General features: G+C 39.6%; 1 protein-coding gene across 17 annotated transcripts in view; it reads right to left on the bottom strand.

Annotated features, from left to right (window-relative positions):
• Window positions 1-23743, bottom strand: part of LOC113685872 (uncharacterized) — a 100191-nt gene that overhangs the window by 75684 nt on the left and 764 nt on the right. For 16 of the 17 annotated variants that reach the window (XM_089199377.1, XM_089199369.1, XM_089199370.1 and 13 more), the window contains exons 2-33: window positions 19742-19933; window positions 19168-19440; window positions 18549-18824; window positions 18025-18213; window positions 17765-17938; window positions 17284-17433; window positions 16544-16887; window positions 15431-15677; window positions 14995-15204; window positions 14701-14904; window positions 14292-14507; window positions 13584-13784; window positions 13263-13472; window positions 12753-12950; window positions 12220-12572; window positions 11800-12007; window positions 10916-11223; window positions 10316-10565; window positions 9172-9506; window positions 8175-8409; window positions 7338-7672; window positions 6667-6907; window positions 6046-6374; window positions 5483-5705; window positions 4584-4918; window positions 3289-3529; window positions 2465-2790; window positions 1996-2212; window positions 1310-1528; window positions 741-938; window positions 220-423; window positions 1-126 (exon numbers count right to left, since the gene is read on the bottom strand). The exon at window positions 1-126 is cut by the window's left edge and continues 221 nt beyond it. In XM_089199377.1, the coding sequence (XP_089055503.1) occupies window positions 1-126; window positions 220-423; window positions 741-938; window positions 1310-1528; window positions 1996-2212; window positions 2465-2790; window positions 3289-3529; window positions 4584-4918; window positions 5483-5705; window positions 6046-6374; window positions 6667-6907; window positions 7338-7672; window positions 8175-8409; window positions 9172-9506; window positions 10316-10565; window positions 10916-11223; window positions 11800-12007; window positions 12220-12572; window positions 12753-12950; window positions 13263-13472; window positions 13584-13784; window positions 14292-14507; window positions 14701-14904; window positions 14995-15204; window positions 15431-15677; window positions 16544-16887; window positions 17284-17433; window positions 17765-17938; window positions 18025-18213; window positions 18549-18824; window positions 19168-19440; window positions 19742-19933 (7767 nt within the window). The remainder of the gene's footprint in view (window positions 127-219; window positions 424-740; window positions 939-1309; window positions 1529-1995; window positions 2213-2464; window positions 2791-3288; window positions 3530-4583; window positions 4919-5482; window positions 5706-6045; window positions 6375-6666; window positions 6908-7337; window positions 7673-8174; window positions 8410-9171; window positions 9507-10315; window positions 10566-10915; window positions 11224-11799; window positions 12008-12219; window positions 12573-12752; window positions 12951-13262; window positions 13473-13583; window positions 13785-14291; window positions 14508-14700; window positions 14905-14994; window positions 15205-15430; window positions 15678-16543; window positions 16888-17283; window positions 17434-17764; window positions 17939-18024; window positions 18214-18548; window positions 18825-19167; window positions 19441-19741; window positions 19934-23743) is intronic. The other variant, XM_089199361.1, reaches the window with a different exon arrangement.

Below are 23743 nucleotides of genomic sequence, written 5' to 3' on the forward strand. Positions count from 1 at the left end.
GTGCTGATGAGACGCCAAGTCCGTCAACTATTTTTTTCAAGAAAGTAAGCACATCCCTCCATTCGTCTGCTTTAAGAGCCAAGGTCTGGTCAAGAATGATCCCTACATCTAAGGCTCTGATGCCATCTAGAGTGAGAGGAAGAAAAGGTTGTAAGCCGATGAAGCGTTTTTTCCCTTCTTCATTTTCAAGACTTAGCCAGCGTTTGGATTTTGTCTTACCTGGCCTTGGGGCTGTGCAGTTTGGCATTCCATTGATTAACAAAACGTTACTTTGATCAATCATGTCACCATTTGTATTCACACAGAAACATTGCCGGTCTTTACACTGTGTTTTTCCAAAACTTCCATCTGGTCTGCAACGTGGTATGTATTCCGAAGGATTCCTCCCTTGATAGCGTTTCTCACAAGGCGTTGCTAGTTCACCTGAAATAAAATTTTCAATGTCTTATTTGGATCTTAACCACAAGATTAGTTTGTAGAATATCACTTAACGATCTTTCCTTCATGACCGTCTCCTCCTCAACTCGAAGAGTTCAGGTGAGACATCACAATCTAACTCATTTTTATGTGCCCTCAGCTCTATTAATATACAACTCAAACCGCAATTCAAAATCCCAAAGACATCTAATTTTTTCGACCTGTTTACACCTCTAAACGGTGAAAAATGTTTGCTCACATCTCGAAGTAGCTTACGTTTTGCCATAACATTCTTTTTGTTCTTATTCAACAAGCAGACCTACCAGCTTGAGGACATCTAAGATACTTGGTAGTTCTAGACCCAGTCCTTTCAGAGCCAGAGGCATCAACGCACCAGCATTCTTTGGTCAACGACTTGCATTGTACCTCTTCAAATTTTCCGTCCGCTTTACATTCGGGGCCACGCATCATGGATCCTTGAGACCTAACTTGCAGTGCCTGGCAAGCTGTCGGTTTTATTCCTGTAATTTTACAAGCAGTTAAACAATACAAGTAAACATTTAGGTAAACGTTATGCAAGTTTTGTACGAAAAGTGAATGTAGACGTATTATTAGATGTCATTTTGTGCATCTTCCGAAACGACTAAAGGAACGCCTACAAGAATCACATTTAGTACATATAGGGGTGACTGCCATTTAAGTACAATCCGCGCAAAAGTCGTTATTTTCGATGTGTTACCGCATGATTCATTTCATTTTGCTGAATGAACCCAACTGACTTTAAGTATGGAACTTTTTAGTATGAAGTGCATCCAGACCACCATGTAAAGAATTTCTTTCAACGCTGTACCCTGGAACATCTCTATGTGCTAGTCTTAAGCGGGGTACCCACCCGTTTCATCGCACAATGGTTTTCCATATCTGACATTCAGGCGAGTATTCGGTCGTTCGTCTCCATTCTCGTCGACACAGAAGCAATATGACATATCGCACTGCCTGGGAAGGAAACTTCCATCAGGTCTACATTGAGGTATCATCGCATGAGAAGTATAACGGCGAATAGCATCGTCATAACGTCGCTGACACTCTGTCAATTTCTTGCCTGGTTCGCCTGAAAAGTAAAATACGGCTCCGTGTTTACCTTTGGCGAAGATGGGAAGATACATGCAGGAATTGAGGAAATTGACCTTTTTGGAATGACAACATTATTTCGAATATCAAGCATGACACCCACTCGTTATCCGTTAGACGTATCACCACAACAATTGTGTTAATCGTTCGATGCATTTTCCCCATTACATCATTGGATAACCCAGCCCGTAACCTGCAAATAACTGCCTACAAAAAACGGTTTTCTCTTGTGTAGACAAATCCACGCTTTCTGAGATCAGACACAGATCACTTCCCTGAAATGTCAAGGTTTTATTTTTCTGACAATGACCTATCCAACTCCATGATCGAATAATAAAACAATCTCTAAACTTAGTCATTGGAAAACATCGTAATTTGTTTGTGTCTTGCAGATCGATTTTATGCCGAATCGGCTTCGACCATATTACAAAACCGGCTACTAAGCACCTGTTCTTGTGCCATAGTCCAGATCTGGTGTGATAGAAGGGAGATCATTCCCCATATAGGTTTTCTCTGTCATATCATTCAACTGGCGATCGTCGACAGATGAACCGACACCAACAGCATAAATCTCAACTCCTTCTTTTTGTAGCTGCCTTACTAAAGGTTTCCAGGAGTCTCTGTACTGGGATGGCCATTTACCACTTGTAAAAAATATCAAAACCTAGAAGACGATATCATTGAAAGTAAGAATGGTTGGCTTTGATATCACCTGTTAAATTGTCTACTGAAAAATGATCGGCTTGTCAACAAAAATATCGACAATGGAGTGACGTCATTTTAACTTATCGGTCGAATATCTTAAGGAAGTCCTCTACAACAACAAATATTTGTATTTGCTTTCTCTTTATTAACATAAAGTAACTGATGCCCTTTTAGCTCGTATTCAATCAACCATGCTTGTTTATGGCATTACCTTCCTGGCTCTCTTCCTTGCTCCAAACTGGGATGTAAAGAGATCTCTGGCCCGCTGAAATGCGAGATCAACCCTTCTTCCAGATCCCCCTTGTTTAGGTGCTCTGTTTAGTGCGACATCCCATGGCTCTCTTGCATTGAACGGGACAGCAATGTTTGCGTCATCACTGTAAGTAATAAGACCGACTTTGTACTTGTCGTCTGATACTTTGAAATATCTCAGTGCATTGTCCAAAATGTACTTTCGCCAGGAGGACCAGTCTACTGAATCAGACGAGTCAACCACATATGCCCAGTCTACGTCCTTTTCACGTCGTGGTAACGGACCTAGTCAAAATAATTAGAAGTATTGTAATTATGCAAACGATTGACCCAATTAATCGAAGCAAAGAAACCGGAGGAGATGGCGTCAAAAAAAAAAAAAAGAAAAAAAGAAAAGAAAAAAACAAAACAGAAAAAAAATAAAGAAACAGAAATTAACGAAATATATTGAGGTTCAAACGGCAACCAGGTGGACAATCCGACATGGTTTGATGCGACTTTAGATCAACCCTGATGAAGGCACTGGACAGGAGTGTCGAAACGTTGGTCTATGAATTGTAACTTCTTCGGTTACATTCATTAAATCTGTAAACCAGAGTAGCATCAAACCATGTCAGAAATTAACAAGTGAAACAAAAAAAAATATATATATAGATAGTAATTTTTAATAGGACGTCAACAGAAGAGTGTGTGCGACCTGTCCATTAAGTGGAAGACATCAGAAAGAAAACTAAAAGTGACTTAATTTATGAAATAAAAGAGGCATTCAGTTACACAATTTACCTCGGACTATTTCATTCAAAAGCTTCTGTGATGCTTTATCTTGGACATCATACGAAGAGTTTAAGACGAGGACATTTCGCACAGGGTTGCGCACGATAGAGGCCAACTGCGGCAGTCCTCTGGATGGAACAGTTCCAACTGAGTAGATTTTAATACCTTCATTTCTCGCTGTCTTAACGCTCTGTAACCAGTCTAAACTTTGTTGATTCCGCCATGGTGAGGTTGATAGAACAATCAATACCTAAAGAGAGTGACGAGCAGCAGATTTTTCGGTTTGAAGTCGCATGATAAGTTGGTCACGAAATGCAGTTTGAAGAACAGATCGATCAACAATTGAAAGGCAATAAAGCTAACAACAATTGAAAGGCAATAATATGAACATGGTGATTTAAAGTACTATTTTACATCTGAGATGCAGGTAACAAATTTACGTGGTCTTTTAATTATCAGTCAATGCATCAGACGTGAAAAAAAAAAAGCAATTTACATACACTCAGAAAGAAGTGAGAAAAAGAAAAAGACAACGAAATCAAAGTCGTCCATTAACCCTTTCACAAAGTAATTCTCTCAAAAATAATTCTCCTAAAGTCCGCCATACATTTCTCGTGATGTTAGTTTCGAGAATTCGGTATTGAATCACCTAACAATTGGCCAACTGATATTTCTCTCTACTCTTATCACTTATCTTGGCATTGTTTTGATATTGTATGGAGAAATTCTGTCTTGTTTGTTATATTGTATTCCCACTTAACAAACCTAGATGCTTTTGGAGAAAACACTTTCTAAGTTTAAATTTAAAGGAAAAGCTGTGTTCATTAGTGGTGGTTAGGAATCTCTTTTCCCCCATTAACAGCAAAGAGGGTAACCTGTTCTGAAAGCTTCATTTCTTTCCCGTATATAGATGAATGTAAGAAATTGGGGGATGAGAGGCCAGGCGTTGAACAAGCAGATCAACGAAGAGAGAAGTGGAGTTGATCAGATGGATAATGCCACAGTAGTGCTCATAAAAGACAACGATAATGATTCAAACAGAGATCAGGCTAAAGTGACTGTCACTGGGCGATCTTTTAAAGTCGAAAAAACTCCACATAAGGCTTGAGGTAAAATCTGCGTTAAACTTAATCTAAAAGACCATTTGACTTTAGACGATTTTCGCTCGCTAAAAGCAAAGACGGGAATTAATAAAGATATAATGCATTATCATTAAATACATTATTTAATTAATGATTTTAAAGATAACACAGTTATCTCTCGAATTTGACATTTCTTCGTAAAATATGTAATCGCTAGTTTACCTGTCTCATCCCTATTCTTCCGCCCTTTTGAGGCGAAAAGAAACCTGGTACCATCTGCATTGCTGAAGCGAAGCCTGCACTTGATCCTGTTTGTCCTTTATTTAAGCCAATGACCTGAACTGTGTCGAGGACCCGCTTCTTAGGGTTTTCAGAATCACCCAAAGGCAACCTTAGCATAGCAGTATCAGCATATGTAATTATTCCAAAACGGACGTTGGGGCCAGCGACAAGGTAGAGGCGCTCAATTAAGAATCGTACGTAGTCCAACATACTCCTCCAGTCTACGGAGTCAGATCCGTCGATAACAAAGCCAATGTCCATCCCTCCAAGATCATCTATGAGTTAATAAAGGGCTAACTTGTGTTTCTAAAATTTAGTCTACGTAAGTCATACAAATTCGCTCGAAAAGTGGAAGAAATTCAGTTCAGCGGGAGTTTCATTACATCAGCTTTGTTAAATGGAAAAAAATTGATATGAATTGCGAATGCGAGTAATTAATATTCATTAAAAATGGAGCCGGGTAACGATAATAATCGAGGTCCAGATAATCGAGGTTTGACTTAAAACGATTTCAACAGTTCATCGCTAACTGCGGTCGCACCTTTGTCACAAAAAACTATAGAGACTTTCAATAAGTAAATGTTCCTTCTTGAGTCACCCATACATGTTTGACGAGAAGAGGTGCGCGCAACTAAACTGCGGCTAAAATTATAAGAGCAGCCTACTCGCTAAACCAATTTAGAAAGTACATACATTTAAAGCTTCTCTGTTTCTACACATTTGCGATTTCTACGTTACCAAAATTACCTACCATATCCAAACAAAAAAAGAAAAAAATACAATTGCGTATCCCTCACATCTTAAACATTACTATCTTGATTCAAATTGCTTTAACTTACATAGAATGTCACTTGTGAGTCCCGTGGGAATCGGTCTGAGAGTAGCGTAACCATCAAGCATGAAACTGTTTTTTGTAATGCTTTCGAGTTGATCCCGCTTAGCTGCTGGTTTAATACCATAAGCGTAAATAACTATTCTATTTTGTTGGAGAGAAGTAGCTGTTTTTTCCCAATCACCGCTGTATTGAGATGGCCAGTCACCAGCTGTAAAGACGACAAGGACCTGTAATGCAATAGAAAGTTACTCATACCATTTTTTCGTCAAGTCATGAGTGTGGGACCAAAAAAACATTTATCTACCAGCAAGGATCATTTCTTTGCTTGATAGAAGCACTATAGCAGAATAAAGAAAGTGTTGTCTTATGATCTTCGGAATGAAAAAACTTTCTTACACTATCAAAACAACAAACAAACAACAAACAATGAAAAAGTTGAAGCAGCCATAGTAAGCTCTACTAGAGCCTCGTCGGCTGATTATAAAGTGCACAGCGAAAAAATAAATTCTGCGGAATTCACGGGGATAAATCAAAGAAAATATGATGACTGGAACTAAAATTTTTTACCTGATCGGCATCTCTCCTAGCTCCTTTCTGGGGCACAAAAAAGTCATTAGCAACAGTTTGAAGTCCAAGGTCAATTCTTCTTTCAACCCCTCCTTGCTGCTTGAGGTCATCAATTGCCTTCAAAACAGTAGTCCTCTTGTAGTCCCTAGAGGTCGGAAACGGCAAAGCAACTTGACCAGATGACGCGAAATACGCAATACCAATGTGGTCATCATCGAATGAGATTCGTCTGGTTTCGACATAGCCCTTCAGTAAACCTTGCATTCCGCTCCAATCAACAGCTGAGGATGAGTCTACCAACAACACAAGGTCCATCGGAGGGTTATACTCTGAAAGAGAGAAAAGTTTAGATTTCTGGGTTGAAAATTCAACAAACCGGATTAACACATAGATAACCACTTTTCATCATTTCAAATTGTACAAGTTTTTCATATATCATAGATATAAAGAAGAAACTTGGCTCTCATTGGCAAGAATGGAATTAGAAATGGCTCAGAACAGATGGCCTACCAATACTGCTGATCCTCTCGAGATAATTCACCTTTCTAATCTGGGTAAATGTATGTCCAAAGTTAACCTGTTAAAAGACTCGCAACACATCTAGTGATAAGGTGTACTTACTTCCTTGGATCGATCGCATCAGTCTCGGTCTAATGTACTGCAGATCGTCATACGAGTCAGATAAGAACCAATATCTTCTTCCAGATGAAAATGGTTGCACTTGTGAAGCAGAGGTGTCTGGTCCCACACCAACCGTGTATATCTCGATATCTCTTTCCTTCAGACCAAAAAGTACTCTATCTCTGTATGTTACTGAATCGCTGTCAGCTTTCCACAAACCACCAGACATCACAATAAGAATCTAACAAAACATCAAAAAGAGAATTATATTTCAACTTCCGACAAATACTTGCATAAAGTCGACAAACTGGCCTTATACCAGGGGCATAGATTTCTATCCGAAAAATGTGATCATACATTAAATTAGATTCCTCCTAATCCTCTTCGCACTGCAGAACCAGGAAATTGCCCGTAAAAGGACACTGACTGATTCGCTAAAGTTATCACGGCATGCATGTTAGACTGAATTAAATTTTTTTCCAAATGTCCAAAAACAGGAATCTGTGCTTATTATCAGTGAGCGTCAACGGAAATAAAACATTGCGAAAAAAAGGTATCAATTTTGGCCTTTTGTTCATTGTGTACTCGGTAAATCGCACCATGAGAGAAATAGCCGATAGTATGTCATAAGGTGTACGGAGTGGTTAAAGGCTAGAAGTTACATCATGTACCTTTCTCGAGTTGTCCCTTGCACCTGCTCTGGCGCTAAACATGTACGTGGCCATATCGAGACCCTGGTTAATGACCCTCTCGTCTCCTCCAAGCTGCTCAATTGCATCAATCAGCTTTGCTGCACCAGATTTCGTATAACCCACATCACCATGACCGCGGAAGTCAAACCCAAGAGATGCTTTGCTGGCGTACGAAATGAATCCTACATGTCCCTTTTGCTCTGAGATGTCCATTGAATCGATAATCTTCTTTATAAAAGAACGGGTTAGATCCCAGTTAACCACTGAGGTTGAATCAGCGAGAAAGACAATGTCCACAGGTTCGTCACCATACACTGCAAAGAAAAAGATAATACAGCCAATGAAATTTCTTTGCATACAGCTTTAGACAACTCATAGCTCAAAAACGTTTCCAATCGTCGGTTTCAGACCCTCTGATTTCGTGGCGCGATTATTTATCATCTCAACTTCAGAGAACGTGCGTATCAATTAGTCATAAACAAGGGAACGTTGTTTAGGGCATTTTTTTTACGTTTTACGGCAACGCAAGGTTATGCGGCAGATGAAGACAGTAGCTGCAGCCAAATCTAATTGTTTTTATTCTAGTTTTTTTCTTTGCAAGACTGGCTTTTTAACCGAGTGTAAAATTCATAAAGTTATCATTAACGTGTAAAAAAACTCCTTATTGTTTTAATAGAAAGCTATTCTGATACGAGACTTGTAATTCAAACACCAGTAGTCGACAGTAACCGAACTAATAGTCTACCTATTTCTAAAAAACAAGAGGTCTACACTTTTTTTTTTCACACAAAACTCAAACCATTACTGTTGCATCACCTCCACGGATGGCGTTTACGATGTCAGGTCGTCTGCTGTCCATGGCATCATACGAGGAGACCCTAAAAATATCACGGATGTAGGGAATCACTTGCTGTAGTTGAGCTTGCGTTGGAACTGAGCCAATAGAGTACGAGTACATGCTGACTGGTACATTCTTTAAGTTTTCAGCATAAGACCTCCATTGTGATTCATACTGCGGATCCCAGTCACCCCCTGTTAGAAGGACGAGCACCTAACGACCAAAACGTTATTAAATCTATGTATACATGTGTAATGATAAAGAAATCCCTTATAAATAATTATAAGATGCATGATCTAAAACACAAACAGACCAGATACACCCGACAAACAATTTAGATATACTGAAGAATTGTTCTCCCTAAATCGATCTATAACAGCATTCCACTTTTGTATAGAGAAAAAAAAATTTTTTTAAGCCTATGGTCTTGCTCGCCTCCATCCGAAACTTCGGACAGCACAGGATGATTTCCATGCTTTCTATCAGCTTTTTTTTTTATTCAGGAATACAATCACAGTTTTTTTTACCGTTTTTAACGCTTAAATAATAAGTATTGTTTTTAAAGTCCTGTTTAATTGATCCTTCCTCTTTTCAAGGTTTTTTTTAACCTGACCCTTAGCGATGAGTAAAGGTGGCTCTTAATCCACAATCTTGATACATGCTGCCAACTGATTGCTTACTAGATTTTGATGAAGACGTCATTGAATCCGTTTAAGCTTGCTTTTAGTCTGCTTCGGCTATATTTCTATCATAATGGTCCTTTATGGCGGTTAATTGTGACAGCATATACCAACGATTTTTTGGACAAATACATAGTCATGCAAATAATCAAAAGGTGGAGACAAAGTACGTTTAGTTCAAGCTGAGAATAAGAGGAATTGGAGGTGGACTACCAAAACCGCCGAAAACTTTATTTGGCATATTAGAGAAAGTGTAGTAGTAATTTTTTTCGAAGTGGCCTAAATGTTTTAGTACCTTTCTGGAAGTTACTCTAGTTCCACCAACATCGCTGAAGAGATCTCTGAAAGCTGTATTTAATGCGAGGTCAACACGTCTCTGACTTCCCCCAAGTTGAGATATTCTGTTTATCAACTGTCTGATACCATTGAGGGTGTAGGAAGATCCCTGTAGCTCATTGAATCCGAAAGAGAGTACCGCTCTGTCGCTGAAAATGATGAACCCTACATGAACTCTTTCTTCTGAAATATCGAACGATTCTAACATGGATGACACGAAACGCTGCATTTGAGACCAATTAACACCATCTGAAGAGTCCACTACAAAGCCAAGGTCGATTTGACGAGGTCTCGCTTTAAGTACAAAAGAAAACATCGTTAGTTCTCAGTAAAAGTGATGGAGCGGAGGTAAATGTATCTCACATATGATTGGATATCGATGTTTTCAGAGAAGCTGTAAGCAAATGCCAATTACAACCTTGAATTCGTGGCAGGCATCTTAAAGCATTTGCCCATAAATAGCTACAAGGTTGCAAAAATTCCTAATGTGGTTGTTCTTGCCCGAGACCCTTCTGCTGCACAAAAATTAAAAACTTGCTCATTGGCCTACGACCAAATTTATCGGATTTAAATCTGAAATCAACTTTTAAGAAATCGCCTCGCCGTCGTAAACTACACATCACAGAAAACTTTCGACACTTCTCATCGACCAAAAACTGTTTTTATTTCCTTCATTGTGGTAAAAATTTTGAACGGACGTTACATTTTTCCATAAACGAAAGGCGCCCTTATTGGGTAGCCGTCTTCATTTAAACCTGATTAGAGATGTGCCCCAACTTAAAATATGCTCAGTTCTTGCCATAGGCTCGCTAAAGAATTGATTAAAAACATGAAGGTAAACTGCCAGGGTACATTTTGCTCTCTTGGCAAAGGTGGCTTAGTTTTACCCAAAATCAAATATAAATAAACTTAGATATGAAAACATTGTCTCGATCTTTGACCTTAAAGAAGTTGTCTGTTACTTATCATTGCTATAGATTTAAGCGTAACCGCAAGTGAATGCTGATATCTCAAAGTTTTTCCGAGCTCGCAGGAGACCGGATTGTCATTTTTTATGGTGTCTGCTACATGCCGCAATAAGAAGAAATCAAATTCTTGCTTACCTCCAAAAACAATGTTTCTTATCATTTCAGGTTGGTAAAAGTCCATCGCTCCTTGCGTTGAGGCTTCGTAAGCTTTCGTTGAGAACGGAGGCCAGCTTCCTGTTATGTCACGGAAATATGAAGAAGCACCTTGTGGAATGATCCCTGTGATGTATATATCGACACCTCTGTTTCTTAGCTGTGCTGCGGCAGACCTCCAGGCTGGACGATAGTAGGTATTCCAGACTCCACCAGATATCACAATGAGGATCTAAGCAATCAGATAAAAACAAGGTTAGTGTTACTGATATACAGACAAGCTTTTAGTTGTGTTTTACTGGTATCAGAATATTTAGAAAGTGAAAATGATATATCTTTTATAGTTGATTGGTATCGTTATCTTGGTTACAAACAGAACAAAACGATAACAAAACAAGGATCATGGTTTATCACGTGGTAACTGTTCTTTTTTTATGTGCAGAAGGAGAATATATTCTTGAGTGCTGTAGCCACTTGAGAACGGGAAGGAAGGATAAAAAGAACTTTCATTTCGAATCTTTCTAATATATTGATTTTGTAGTGGGGTGGGGTGGGCGGGGGGTAAATTTTTGTTTTACTCACCTGTCTTGCACCAGGTCTGGCGCCATTCCGAGAGGTAAACAAGTCTCTATATGCCATCTGCAAGGCCAAGTCAATCCTCTTTTCCCTGCTACTTGACACTTGTATACCATCTATAAGTTGCCTTACGCCTGCCCCGGTGTAGTCCGCATCAAATGGAAAAGCTATCTTAGCATAGTCACTGAAGACAATGAAACCAACGTGAGTGTTACTAGGAGAGATGTTAAAGGCATTGGTGACTGCCTTGAGGTAACTCCGCTGGCCCTGCAGCAACGATGAATCCGCAATAAAACCCAGATCTATTTGATAATCTGGAAAAGAACGACGGATACCTTGATTTGAAAGATGATATCAAATTACTCGAAAATTTGTGACAAACATGTTAGATCAATTCAGGTTTTGAACTTAAAAGAGGTGTTGTTGTGTTTTGCCCACATCCACTCAATAAAGGTTTCTTCTATACGTAGGTCATCTGTTATGAATGGAATAATTTGGGCGTGGCGTTTCACTGTAACATCAAATACAGAAATGCTTATCCCAGCGCAACGTTGCTGATTCTCTAAGATAATTTGTGTCATTCTTAAAAATATGCCACAGCTATGTAAACTCGGTGATTTATATTTTTATCGATCGTCCTCCTGCCAACTTCTGTCTCCCATTTAGTAACAGAACGGTTGAATACGCCCCATTTTCGCACGCAATAAACATTACAACCGACGATATTTGTAGATATTAAGAATTTATAAACGATGTCATTTTTCTCCGTCATGTAGCTTTTTACTGACTTTACAATCAGGACTCAGCACATATTCTATTCCAATGAAGTTTGCACCTCTGTCAGTTAAATTGAAGCATTCATAGTTTTTTTCTTACTATGTTAGCTTTACCTGGATTGAAGTAGCGTCTGGGAAGTTCACTGAAGCTATAAGGGCGAACATAATCCGCGTACGAGGCTACATCCAAAACTTCTTCTTGTTTATAACGTGAGCCAACTCCCACTGAGTAGATCTGAACACCTTCCTTCTTAAGCTGAAATGCAGCAAGTGAAGAGCTGGAGCCTGCAGCTTGAGGTCCAGCTGTAATAATCAAAAGAATCTAAAACAAAAAGAAACGAAACAAAGGATTATATCGAGTGTTAATTTTTTTTCAAATTCCTATAGTCTAGATGCAGGATCGTTTGCCGCTGTTGTTGTTGTTGTTGTTTTTTTTTTTACTTTAGTTTTCAAAGCAGGAACGTTAATACGAAATACAGAAAACTTTCGATATGTACACTGTGTTAAAAAATGACGAGATATGACTAAACTTACTCTTCTGGAGTTGGGACGTGCACCACCCTTACGACTGAAAAGGTTCCTTCTTGTATAATCTATTGCGTCACCAAGCCTTCTGTCATTACCAGGTTGGCGAGGAAGCGAGTTGATATGTGCTTTCACTCGTTCTTTATTCAGATTAAAACCTCGGAGAAAGTTAAAGTCAAAGTGCAGGTGGGTGACGGAGGCGTAGCTAAGGACCCCTACTCTTGTTCCATAAGGACTGTGGTTGATTGAACTGAGTCTGTCGATAACATTACGCATATACCACAAGATTCGCTGCCAGTTTTCCCTGCTGATATCTGGAGAAGAGTCTACCAAGAAGCCAAAATCAAGCGGCCTTCTATCATCTACAAAGGAAAGAAGACTTATTTTTTATCACAGAGATGCCAAATATGGTTTCGGCAAAAGCAGGGATAGTCATGACTCAGGTAAGAACTAGAGTATAGCTTTGAAGAGTAAACTCTACTTTTCATTTGTAAATGGCTGACAAGAGTCTTATACTGATACATGAGAAGGATCAGACTTACATGGAGGGCAAGTAACAGTTCCTCCTGATCTTGTGTTCGGAATCTCAGTTCCATCAAGTTCAACGCACCAGCAGCTCTGTCTATTGCATTGCATTGGTTCATAATTTCCCTCACTCCAACACCTTGGAATGTAATCGGAAGATGCGCCACTTCGAACAGCTTCCCAATACCTTCTTTGGCAGGGTTTACGGTACCCACCTGTCAAAAGAGAAAAAAAATAATGAAGAAGTTATACCGCGCTAGCAACAGCCCCCGTTTATAAGGAATGTTATCCAGCGGTAACTTAGCATTTCCTGCACAAACTAAACGCTTGCGCCTTGCTTCTCAAACTCTGGTCTTTGTAACCAACGATACGCTTGAAGTTAAATTTTGGAATTGTAATTAGTTTTCTCTCGTGCGATGATTCGTGTCTCTAAATAACAACTGCATGCATGTGTCTGAGGTGCAGAATTCTTGAGGTAATGATTTCTACATGAATTATTTCTGAGAAAAGAGCAAATGCTATCTCACTTGTATATGTACACTTCGGTTTTCCAGTTACTATGAATGTTCTTGTATCGCTGATCTCCTGACCATCCCCATTCACACAATAGCAATAGGAGCGGTAGCACTGTACAGGACTGTATGAACCATCCGGACGGCACCGAGGAATAAACTTATCAATGGCGTTACTCCTTAGGGCATCTTGATACGCTCTCCAGCAAGGGGTTAACGGTGCTCCTATGGAATATGAATCCACCAATAAACGTCAATCGATATCAACTTTTAGAACTAGAAATTACATTTCACTGTAACACTAAATTTCAACAAAAAAAAATTATTTGAGATTACCTCTTCTCGGACATCTAATTGCATTCCTACTTTTAGTTCCAGGTATTTCGTTCCCATTCTCATCAACACACCAACAGTAGACACCATTCTTCTCACACTGCACCTCCTCGAAACTGCCATCTCTCTTACATCGAAAAGCGACACCTGGTGCACCGCTGTAGGTTGGGAGGGCCTTTAGCTGGCATGGAGTCAGTAATCCTCCTGAAAATAAAGTTCCTTTGTTGAATTAAGGGTACAGTGGCTGGTTTCCTGTATAATCGACGTCTAATGATAGACAGTAGTCTTTGGGTTTGGTTTTCCTGAACCGCGAAATCCAGATTGTGCCATCAGGCATCACAAGGAGCCATCATACGAGGGAAAGTGCTTCGCGAAAGCAATACCCTTGGTTAATGTACCTAAGGCTGATGTGTCCACGACTTTAGCGAGGGCTGCCGCACATTGACTTCAAACTCAGGGAAGGTCCGCTCATTTTAAATTTTAATATTGGTCAGCTTCAATCCGCCGTCAAAGGGTTGTTCTGTTTAATTCGTATTTATGTTTCGTGTTTGTTAATAGCTGTATCGAGCATCCGGTTAAAATTATTCACTCATTCTTAACATACGACGGCGCTACCATGATTGCAAAGTACACTTTTCATGTTAAAAGGCGATTGGGCTAAAATTGAGTGACACGCGCCCATCTGCGAAGTGTTTAAATTATTTGATTTACCTTCTTTTGAACATTTCGGTAGCCCATTGCTGCTGTAGACGCGTGTATTCGACAGTTGTTGTCCATACTGATCGACACAAAAGCAGTGATCACCATAACATTGACGCCAATTAAATCCACCGTCAGGCCGACACCAGGGGATATACCGTCCTTGAACTGGGTTTCTGGACTGCTCCATGTAACGTCTTTGACAGTCAGTGTATTTAGGTTGAGTGGCTGTTAAAAATGACGAAAAATTAGTGCCAATGTTAGATTCAAGAACACTGGAAACGAGGTAGACAATGCATAATATTTTGTCTTTCATGTAAGTAAGTTCAACTTGATCTCTCTAAAATATACACTTACAAATCTGTTATAGTTTATACACCTATCAACTAAATATTTTAGTGTATTACGATAATTGATATACCTGGATCAGGACACTGAAGAGTTTTGGTTGTTCTTGTTCCCGGTATTTCATTCCCATTTCTATCCACGCACCAGCATTGTCTAGATGCTCCACTACATTGCAGCCCCTGATATCCACCATCGTCTTTACAACGCGGAATGTAGCCTCCAAGTTTTGGATTTTGAATTGCTTTTCTGTATGCTTCTTGACAAGGCGACAGCTTATCTGTGTTTACAGGTTAAATTGTACTATAAGCATCCGACAACTCAAAGATAAAACTAAGTAATGAAACTATGAGAAACAAATGCAACATACATGGTGCTGTACAGTTTGGTTTGCCGGAGGCAAGAGGTGTCTTTGTCCCAGTTATTTCATTGCCATCCTTATCGACACAAAAGCACACGGATCCACGGCATTGTACATCAGCATAGCTGCCGTCTAGTTTGCATCTTGGAATAAACCCATCAACGGCGGTATCTTTTGTAGCGGCAACGAATTCTCTCTGGCACTTGGTCTCCTTCTTATCTATTTATAAAATGAAAATGGAGTGAACACGATTAATCATGATCATGATTCTGTAAGGGAATTGCCGTGCTAGAGTGGTATAGAGTAGTTCGTAGTCAATAGATTCACTTGCAAAGAGTGATGCATTTGTCAACCAAGCAAGCCGGTTTTCTTCAAAATGCGAAAAAAATTGTTTTCCAAGAAATGTGGTTGTTTATTTTACTTGATATGAATTACAAACACAAACCTTCGCATGCTGCCTTCTGTATTACCGTCAATATCGTTTTCAACTCTTTGAAACTATTCACTCTAAGTACTTTCCCAGGATCGGATGCTATTGTTTCCAGTTCATCTCTCTTGGCATTCTTTCCAACACCAATAGACCATACTTCTATTCCTTTATCTTTCAGTGGTTTAGAGGCGATATCCAGAGGAACGTACGGACCTTTTTTGCCATTAGTTGTTTGAGCACCATCCGTTAACACAAAGCAAACCTAATATCAAAGAGACGGATTTATGAGCGATTAACTTTTTAACCCCTAAGAGTGTCTAGCATCTAATTTCTCCTTACCGTATCACCCTTGAATCAAACATTAAGGTCATGAGAATAAAGGAGATGATCACCAACTAAAGAAGCTTTTGATTGTTGAACAAATTCTCCTTGTCAGAGCTCTGGGAAATGTGTAGTGAGTAGTATGGAGAGTATGCGTAATGATGTTAGGGAGTAAACGGTTAATATAATTAAATCGTGGTAATTTAACGGAGTTACAGATGTTCGACTGATGCCAGGTCTAATTGAGATTTAAATCGTTGACTTAAAGGCGGCTATTCTCGTTATAAAACGTCAGTGCCGCTCGATGACTCCTTTATACCTATGAAAAGCGGAGTTAGGACCGACACAACCTATAGTTCTCAGTCTTCGAAGTAACCGCTCCTTAGAACGAATGAAATAGACTGAACCATGGTCTTGAACCATAGACTTGAAAATAACCAATCAAAGAAAGTCGTGATTCTGGCAATGTTTCCTTGAAAAATATGCCAGTCACTTTGTAGAATCCAAGAGTATCTCGGTATATCGAACACACTTAAGGGCTTTAAAAGACTGAGACTCGGAAAAAGTCTAAATTACCCTACGCCAGAAATTCAGTAAGGGAGAACCCTTTATATAACCAACAACAACCCATTAGTGTGAAAACAGGGAAAGAAAGAGACTGCGAGGACAAAATACCCAAAACAATAACCGCGACCCTTAGATATGCTCATTATCTAGCCAATAATACCCACCAGAAATCAAAGCACATCGCACAAGGTTGAATTCCCAACTTTGTTACGATCAAATTACGTTTGCTTGCATCAATACCTTTCTAACCGCCTGTCTCATTCCACCTTTGTCGCTAAATAATTCCTCGTTGGCAAGTTTCAGTGCCCTATCGATGTAGGTGAATCCTCTCTGGTGTTTTATTGCGTCAACAAACTTGTGCAATTCTTTCGCATTTAGTTTGTCATTTGTCAGAGTGTTGAATCTGAAATCAACCTTTGGATACGATGAGTAAGAGACAGAGGCAACGTGAGACCCCTTGGGGGAGACATTCAGCGATGAAATTGCATCCTTGACAAAAGCAAGCAGCCTTTTCCAGTTAGATCGACTAATACTTCCAGAAGAATCGAGAACAAACGCTAGATCCACAATAGCTTTGCACTTCTCTGTAAGAAGGTAAGAAATGATCTGTGAAATTCGTATAATATAAGTAACGTTTATCTTCAAACCTAATTGCTTGATCTCAATCAAAGTTTAATCCCGATAAAAATGTTTGAATGCACCAAAATCTAGAGACAAAAGTACGAGGGAATTCACATGATAAACTTCGGTCCATCAATTGGCGTGGATATTAAGTCGTTTACTAGACAGCGCCTGGTAGAACTTACTTGTTTTTCGCGCTTTGACCTACGAGACGTATTTTTAGCATTTACTCCAAGTGCACTCTTACGGAATTTTTTCAGAACCACGTGCACAAATAGGTGTTAGCGAGGCTGCACAAACGAAAGGTTAGACTTAAGTAGGAAAATTTTTCATTCTAGGTATTTTTGCGTCAATTTTACCTTTAAACTCCGGTTCAACGCAAATACGTCCACATAGCCGATCACAGCATTTCATATTTTCGTCACAATCGTGATCAACTGAGCACTCGTCGGTGGGAAATGGACAGTCTGATTGGTCACTAGGTGGAGCAGGACACGTGCCTGGCTTATCTGAAATGTGCATAAATTCATGACTCTTAATTATTACGTGTGATACACACGCAAAAATAACAAGTTTAACATCAAGAAATCCATACCATTTCAGGCAAGATTTTTAGCCATTTCCACCCCGCCCCAACCCCACCCACGCTCTTTCCTTCCTGAAAATTTTCTCTCAGACAAGTATTGAATTGACATGTCGATACTTCGATACTTCACAGAGTCTCTCAAATGCAGCTACAACTTAGGTGTATCTCCTGATTATCCATCGTAGAAACCACTGATTTTATATCTGAAACGTGCCGATTATGGTGCTGAGAGTTCAAGTGATAAACGTTCGTACCTGGAAAAACAGGTTTGACGCACTCTTTTTTGCAGCTCCCTTGGCAGCATGTTGTTGAGCAGCACCTTGTTCCCGGTGGACAGTCATTATTTGTAGAACATTGATCATTTCTACATAGGTGTTGTGCAACGGACCTCGTACGGGGTGCTGGACAAATTCTGTTGTCTGGTACTTCTGCGAAAAAAAAATTGAATAAATCGTCAAACCCATGATCTAAAACATAATCTTAAACCTAATTTACGCCAAGAGCTCAAACCTACCTTTCCTCTTGCACACAGCTTCGCACGTTTCCTTGTTGAGAAAGTTGTTTGAATTTCCTGCACAACCAGAGTATATGAATGGAACACATTCTTCCACATTACTGTTAAAATTCCACCGAATTATCAATCTTGAACAATTTCCAACTGCGGCAGGCTCATCACAAAAATCAACTTCTGCTGGAATAGCTGCTGCGAAGAGAAAGAAAAGCTGTCCTTACAAAGATTATAAGTCAAAAGAGAATAATCACAATATATTGACGGACATACTAGGCGGATGACATAGGAATCCCTCCCCCCCTCACACGCAAACACACACATACACACACACGCACCTCTTGACAGGTATAAATAGGTAGCACACTTTGAGGAACTTTCAGGAAAATATGAAGATATGTTCGGTTAATCAGCGGTAGTAAATGTCTTCTACAGGGAAGGGGGGACACTGGGAAAGATCAATTAAACAAACAAAGAAAAAGGCATCCAAGAAACAAATAGCTGGAGAAGCTACGCTTTACTGCACTTACGTTCGATTGTAACATTAACAAGCGCCCTGACAACCTGGTTTCCATCTGGTCCACCTACTGCCTCGCAAGTGTAAACGCCACCATCCCCTTTAAGTACGTTCCTGAACGACAAAATGTTTCTAAAAGGGCGTATTCTCGATGGTAGTGGTCCACGGTTTGGAAGCAGCCATGTGTACGAGATGACAGTTCCTTCAATGCGACATGTTATATTACCACGTTCCCCTTCGGTCAATTCTTGATAACCTTCATGAGTCGGACTCACCTTAAAGGGTGGTTCTAGAGATGCAAAAATATTAAATTACAGAGAAATTCCTTTGTTTGATTAGTTCATGAATAATATGTTTGCAAGATAGTGTAATTGTTTTAAATGGGAATTATGATAGCACATGTACTTCTCCTCCATCTTATAAGTCCTTTTTCGTACACAGGTTTTGTCCTCTATGTTACAAAACAAATTGTTCATGTTGTGCATATATGGAGTTATGGATTCACTTTGGAAGTTTGAGTAGCTCTCGGCCTCGCCTTAACCATTCCTTGTGCTCCACTCGTGCTCTCCGAAATTCCTTCCTTGCATCGATATTTCGTTATACACAAGCTATGCATGAGTTGTTCAATTTACCTGTTGGAGATTGCGTGATGGGCGGAGTGGTTGTTGTTGGTTTGACCACCGGTTTGGAACCACATCGATGTAGGTGTTTCATCTTCAGAGTAGTGTCTCCGATAATACACGCGGTTCTCAACAATTCACAAAGGTTTTTGTAGGTAATGCCATCAGTTCCACAAACACGTACTGGACGATTTCCTATGCAGCGTGGAGGACATAGGCATCTGGATCTGGAACCTTCCCTCAAGCAAATCTCTCCATGCCCGCATTTTTTTCCAGCACAAGGATCTGGAGACGAAAACAATTTTTCGCTATGTTCACCTTTTCAAACATTCGCTTGTTCCTCAAGAAATATTCAAATGGCGCAAGTTCTTACAGATATTTTGGCCCTATTATGGCCCAAAGAAATCAACGTGCATGTTGCACAAAGTACATTCGCCGTTAGCATACTACAACTTCGTTAAATATGATATCAAATCTATGAAATTCACTAAAATTCCAGTTTCGTTCGAAACGTTGTTTTCACCGAGTCAAACATATCCGATAGTAAAACTTCTTTATGGCAACAACTTGAAATTGCTTTTCTCACCATTTTCTGAATCTTCGTCAACGCAGTAAGCCGTCCCACACGAATGGTAGCAACAGATGCCTCGTCCAAGACAGTCCGTGTTTGAGGAACAGGAGGTGCCTCTCAATGGACAAGGAAGGTTTTGCCACAATTTACATGTGCCAGACCGATTAAGTTCATCTATTCTGTTGTCAGGTGGTTCATAAAAGAGACCTAAAGAGTCAAGGAAATATCAAATCAGCATCCAAAAAAGTTTGAAATGTGCACGTGTGGAAGGATACGAGAAGGGTCTCATTAGAATGAAATCCCCTTAATTGACGGTTAAATAACAAGGTAATTTAGTATTATCAACTCAGTGAGTTGATAACGCAAACTGGCCACCTTATAGAGTTAAAAGGCCGACGTTTCGAGCGTTAGCCCTTCGTCACAGCGACTAAGGGCTAACGCAGAGCTCTGACGAGGGGCTAACGCTCGAAACGTCGACCTTTTAACTCCATGCGGTGGCCAATTGACGTTATCAATCGATAATACTAAATTACCCTGTTACACTCTCCCACCGACGCAGCACCACAGTTTCTTTAGAAACTTAACCCGCTTATAACTAAAAAACAAGTTGTTTTTCAGGGTAGACGGTTACATCTTAGGCCAATTCATGGTTGATTGGTCAACCTAAGGACATTTAGACCCTCAGGAATGAATTGCACAGTACCTTTGCTTCATTAAAAGAAGGCGTACCATGTAATGGCTAGAGAGAATTGTACGGGAACCATCTGACGGGCAAATAACATTGACAAAATGTGCGAATGGTGCACCCATTTATGTTGAAACAAACGACACATTATAGTCTGTTTGTTATTCTTTTGTAATCGAAATAAACCACATTAACGGTTCCCCTCAAATAGTGAACTCTTACTGTGGGTAATTCCATATATAATTGATTTCACATGACTTCTTCAAAAAGTATCTGGACTATCAGGGTGATTTTTTTTACTTCGTGTTGCTCAGGGTGCTGTAACAAACTTGGTTTTTGAAAAGAGATTTTTATCTGTTTTAGTTTGATAAAATTAATTTATACCATGAAGCGTGGCTGCTGTTGCGCTTTTGAACTTGTGGCCATCTACCTCGTGCAAGAGGCACTCGCGTTCAAGAACGATTAATTAACCTGTTTAGATTGTGCTCTGCTCCGAGTCAAAGGAGACGATGACAGAGGAGACGTAAAAGTGCCTGGGCACATTTTTCTCCCCAGACCCCCATTGCTTTAACAGCGTAAATACGTATGCGTATTTTACCAATTCAATAAAGCAAACTTGAGGGAACTTAATCTAATCAGTCAGTTTCACCATATTGGCACTCCGATACATATCAGTAAATTTCTGATCTCAACCGCCCAGAAGTAATTTGGCCGTCCAACGAAGTTATCAAATATCCATAAAGCTATTTAGCTCAGATCAGATCCTCTGGTATGCTTGGACTTGCCAAGAGATAAGAAAGACAATCTGTATTATCTGGTGATAATACGGCTGATCTGAAGGGAGAGGGGGAGGGTGAAGGGGAGGAGAGAGAGAGAGGAGAGAGGGGGAGGGTGAGGGGGAGGAGAGAGAGATGAGAGAGGGGGTGGGAAGGAGAGATGCGGAGAATGGTAATTTATTTTATTCATACTCATGGCTGACAATCGATTCAGCGTTGCCTTTCATGAAGATGAAATTCATGATCACTTTATATTCTTTAAGTAGTTTATGGCCTCTTCCCGAACTCCCACATTGAAAACATAGGATATGAAAATTTATAAAAACAACGCGACATTTTAATCAAAGTGCGTCTGTCAAAATTATAATTGATACAATATGAGATCATGTTGAAATAATATTCATAGGCTGGTTTAAAAGGCCCCTCTGGCAAGTGGCACGATATCATTCAGATAATAACACATGGATAGCAGCTGTATGAATTCTCCTTATATTTTGAATGATATCTTACTGCGAATCCCTATTTCTTTAATTAGCTGGGGAAGCCATATGGCTAAAGAACTATGTGTTCAACTTTGTGTTTATCAAAGAAACTGCGAACTTTATCGTAAAAGGGTGCACACGTGAAAACCTCAATCCCATATAAATCTTCTTTAGGAAATGATGTGGGCATTTTTCTAACCATAACGGTTGTTCCGTGTCAATTGGAGAACACCACAGTTACTCTATTTTTTTTTTTTGTCAATTTTCCGAAAAAAATTTGAAAGCAAACGGCAGCTGATCAAACTATGCTTGTGCTTTCTGTGCAAATAAAACTCGGTAAAGTGATTCGCCTAACTCTCTAAACATCGTCTCTGCCATTTAAACGCGCGTATAGCAATCAAATCTTTGTTCGAGCAAGTATAGAAAAAATTCTGAAAAAGGACTGCAGCTTCACTTGTGGGATGGTTATTTACACTGGTAATAAACTTGTGTTATGCACATTGAACAGATTATTCAATAAGCGCAATAAGAGATGTGTTTTACCTTTATTCAAGGGGGGGAGGGAGCGCCCTTATCTCTCCCTTGGTTGGTCGATTGCGTTACAATCTCACGTCTCAAACATATTAGTCTCAACAAATAAGTACTTGAATAGTTTGACGAGTTGAAATGTAAACACATATGGAGAGAAATAATCATTATTGTACTTTTTTCTCTCTTGCCTCTTGAATATAAGAACTTAGCCGATGAAAGTGGCTCCCCTCTGGCAAGTTGCTTTAAAACACAAATTCCACGGTGCATGTTTTCAACGTCAAATCGCCTAAAAAAGGCGTAAAAAAAAAGCATCCCTTGGTATGTGTCGACGCGTCAGGAAATTCATGTGGAGAGCCTTTCATTGCGTGCCAGATCTATTAAAATGCTTTACGGGCACATTTTAAATGTCGAGTCGAAGATCAGGGCACAGGGCAAACTGAATGTACTGGGAAAAACTTGACGCTCCGAACCATCTAAAGTTTTGGTTACCCTGCCTTTGTTCGGTATTCGTCCCGCGCAGTACAATTTTCTCCGCGAATACGAAAGGAGCTTTGTATTCGTATGCGTTCTTGTTTAATCATGCTTGTAATATTTGGATGAACGAAAGCTTCTTTGAAATTGTCGTGTCATACACCACACACATCTGTATCGCTGAAATCAGCACGCGATCGAGAAAAACGATATTCCTCTTACAGATTGATCTCAAGATAATATCCACAAACAAGAAAGACCAGAAGAACGATTGTATCTATTTTGCTTTCTCTTCATTTATTTTTTCTCGTAAATTTTCTTTTCCACGGGAAACTAAACAAATTCAAATACACACCTCATGGGTGTGTAAAGAAAGCCCATGTGCCAAGAGATGAAAATCCCTTCCGGTTTTAGCTCCTTTAGCGTGCGCTGATGCGAAAACATAGAGCGTAACTGTTTTCTTCGCTCATTTTCGCTTTCGTAAGTATAAACCACACCGGAAAGAAAAATTTCTACCACGATTAACCTCCCCATCGGTAAATAATTGTTCAATGTGAATTCAACTTGATGATTGTGCAGTGACAGAAAAGGAAAGAGTTTGATTAAATTGAACTGCAAAGTTCAAGAGCCGGAAATGTCCAGAGTTTCTCTCTGATAGTCTAGAGTGCTTTGTGAATATAGTTTGAAAATTTCAAACTTTGATAACTATCGTCCCTTTTATGCTCATGCACTTGAATAATTCTTGGTAGCATTCCAGGTTTTTCTAACGGGCGAAGAAAAGAAGACCGAATGGCAAAAATTGAGAACAGACGATTAACGCAGTTGACCATAACAAATTTACTTTTAATATCAATTTATACATGGTTCTACGTGGAGGTTTCCAAAGTATGTCACCAAAATATGTAGACAAAGAGAAGACTCGAAGCAATTTGGGGAGTGCTGACTGACAGTTAAAATTCATCGAGATAAACAGTTTTTTTTTCAAGAGGAGCATGTTTTTACCAATCGTCTTTCACCGCAAATTATGCAATACATACTTCTGGTTTCTTACAGCATCCTCTCGGACAGAAGG

This window comes from Pocillopora damicornis, chromosome 3, assembly GCF_964200805.1.
Source record: "Pocillopora damicornis chromosome 3, jaPocDami1.2, whole genome shotgun sequence".
Classification (NCBI taxonomy): domain Eukaryota; kingdom Metazoa; phylum Cnidaria; class Anthozoa; order Scleractinia; family Pocilloporidae; genus Pocillopora; species Pocillopora damicornis.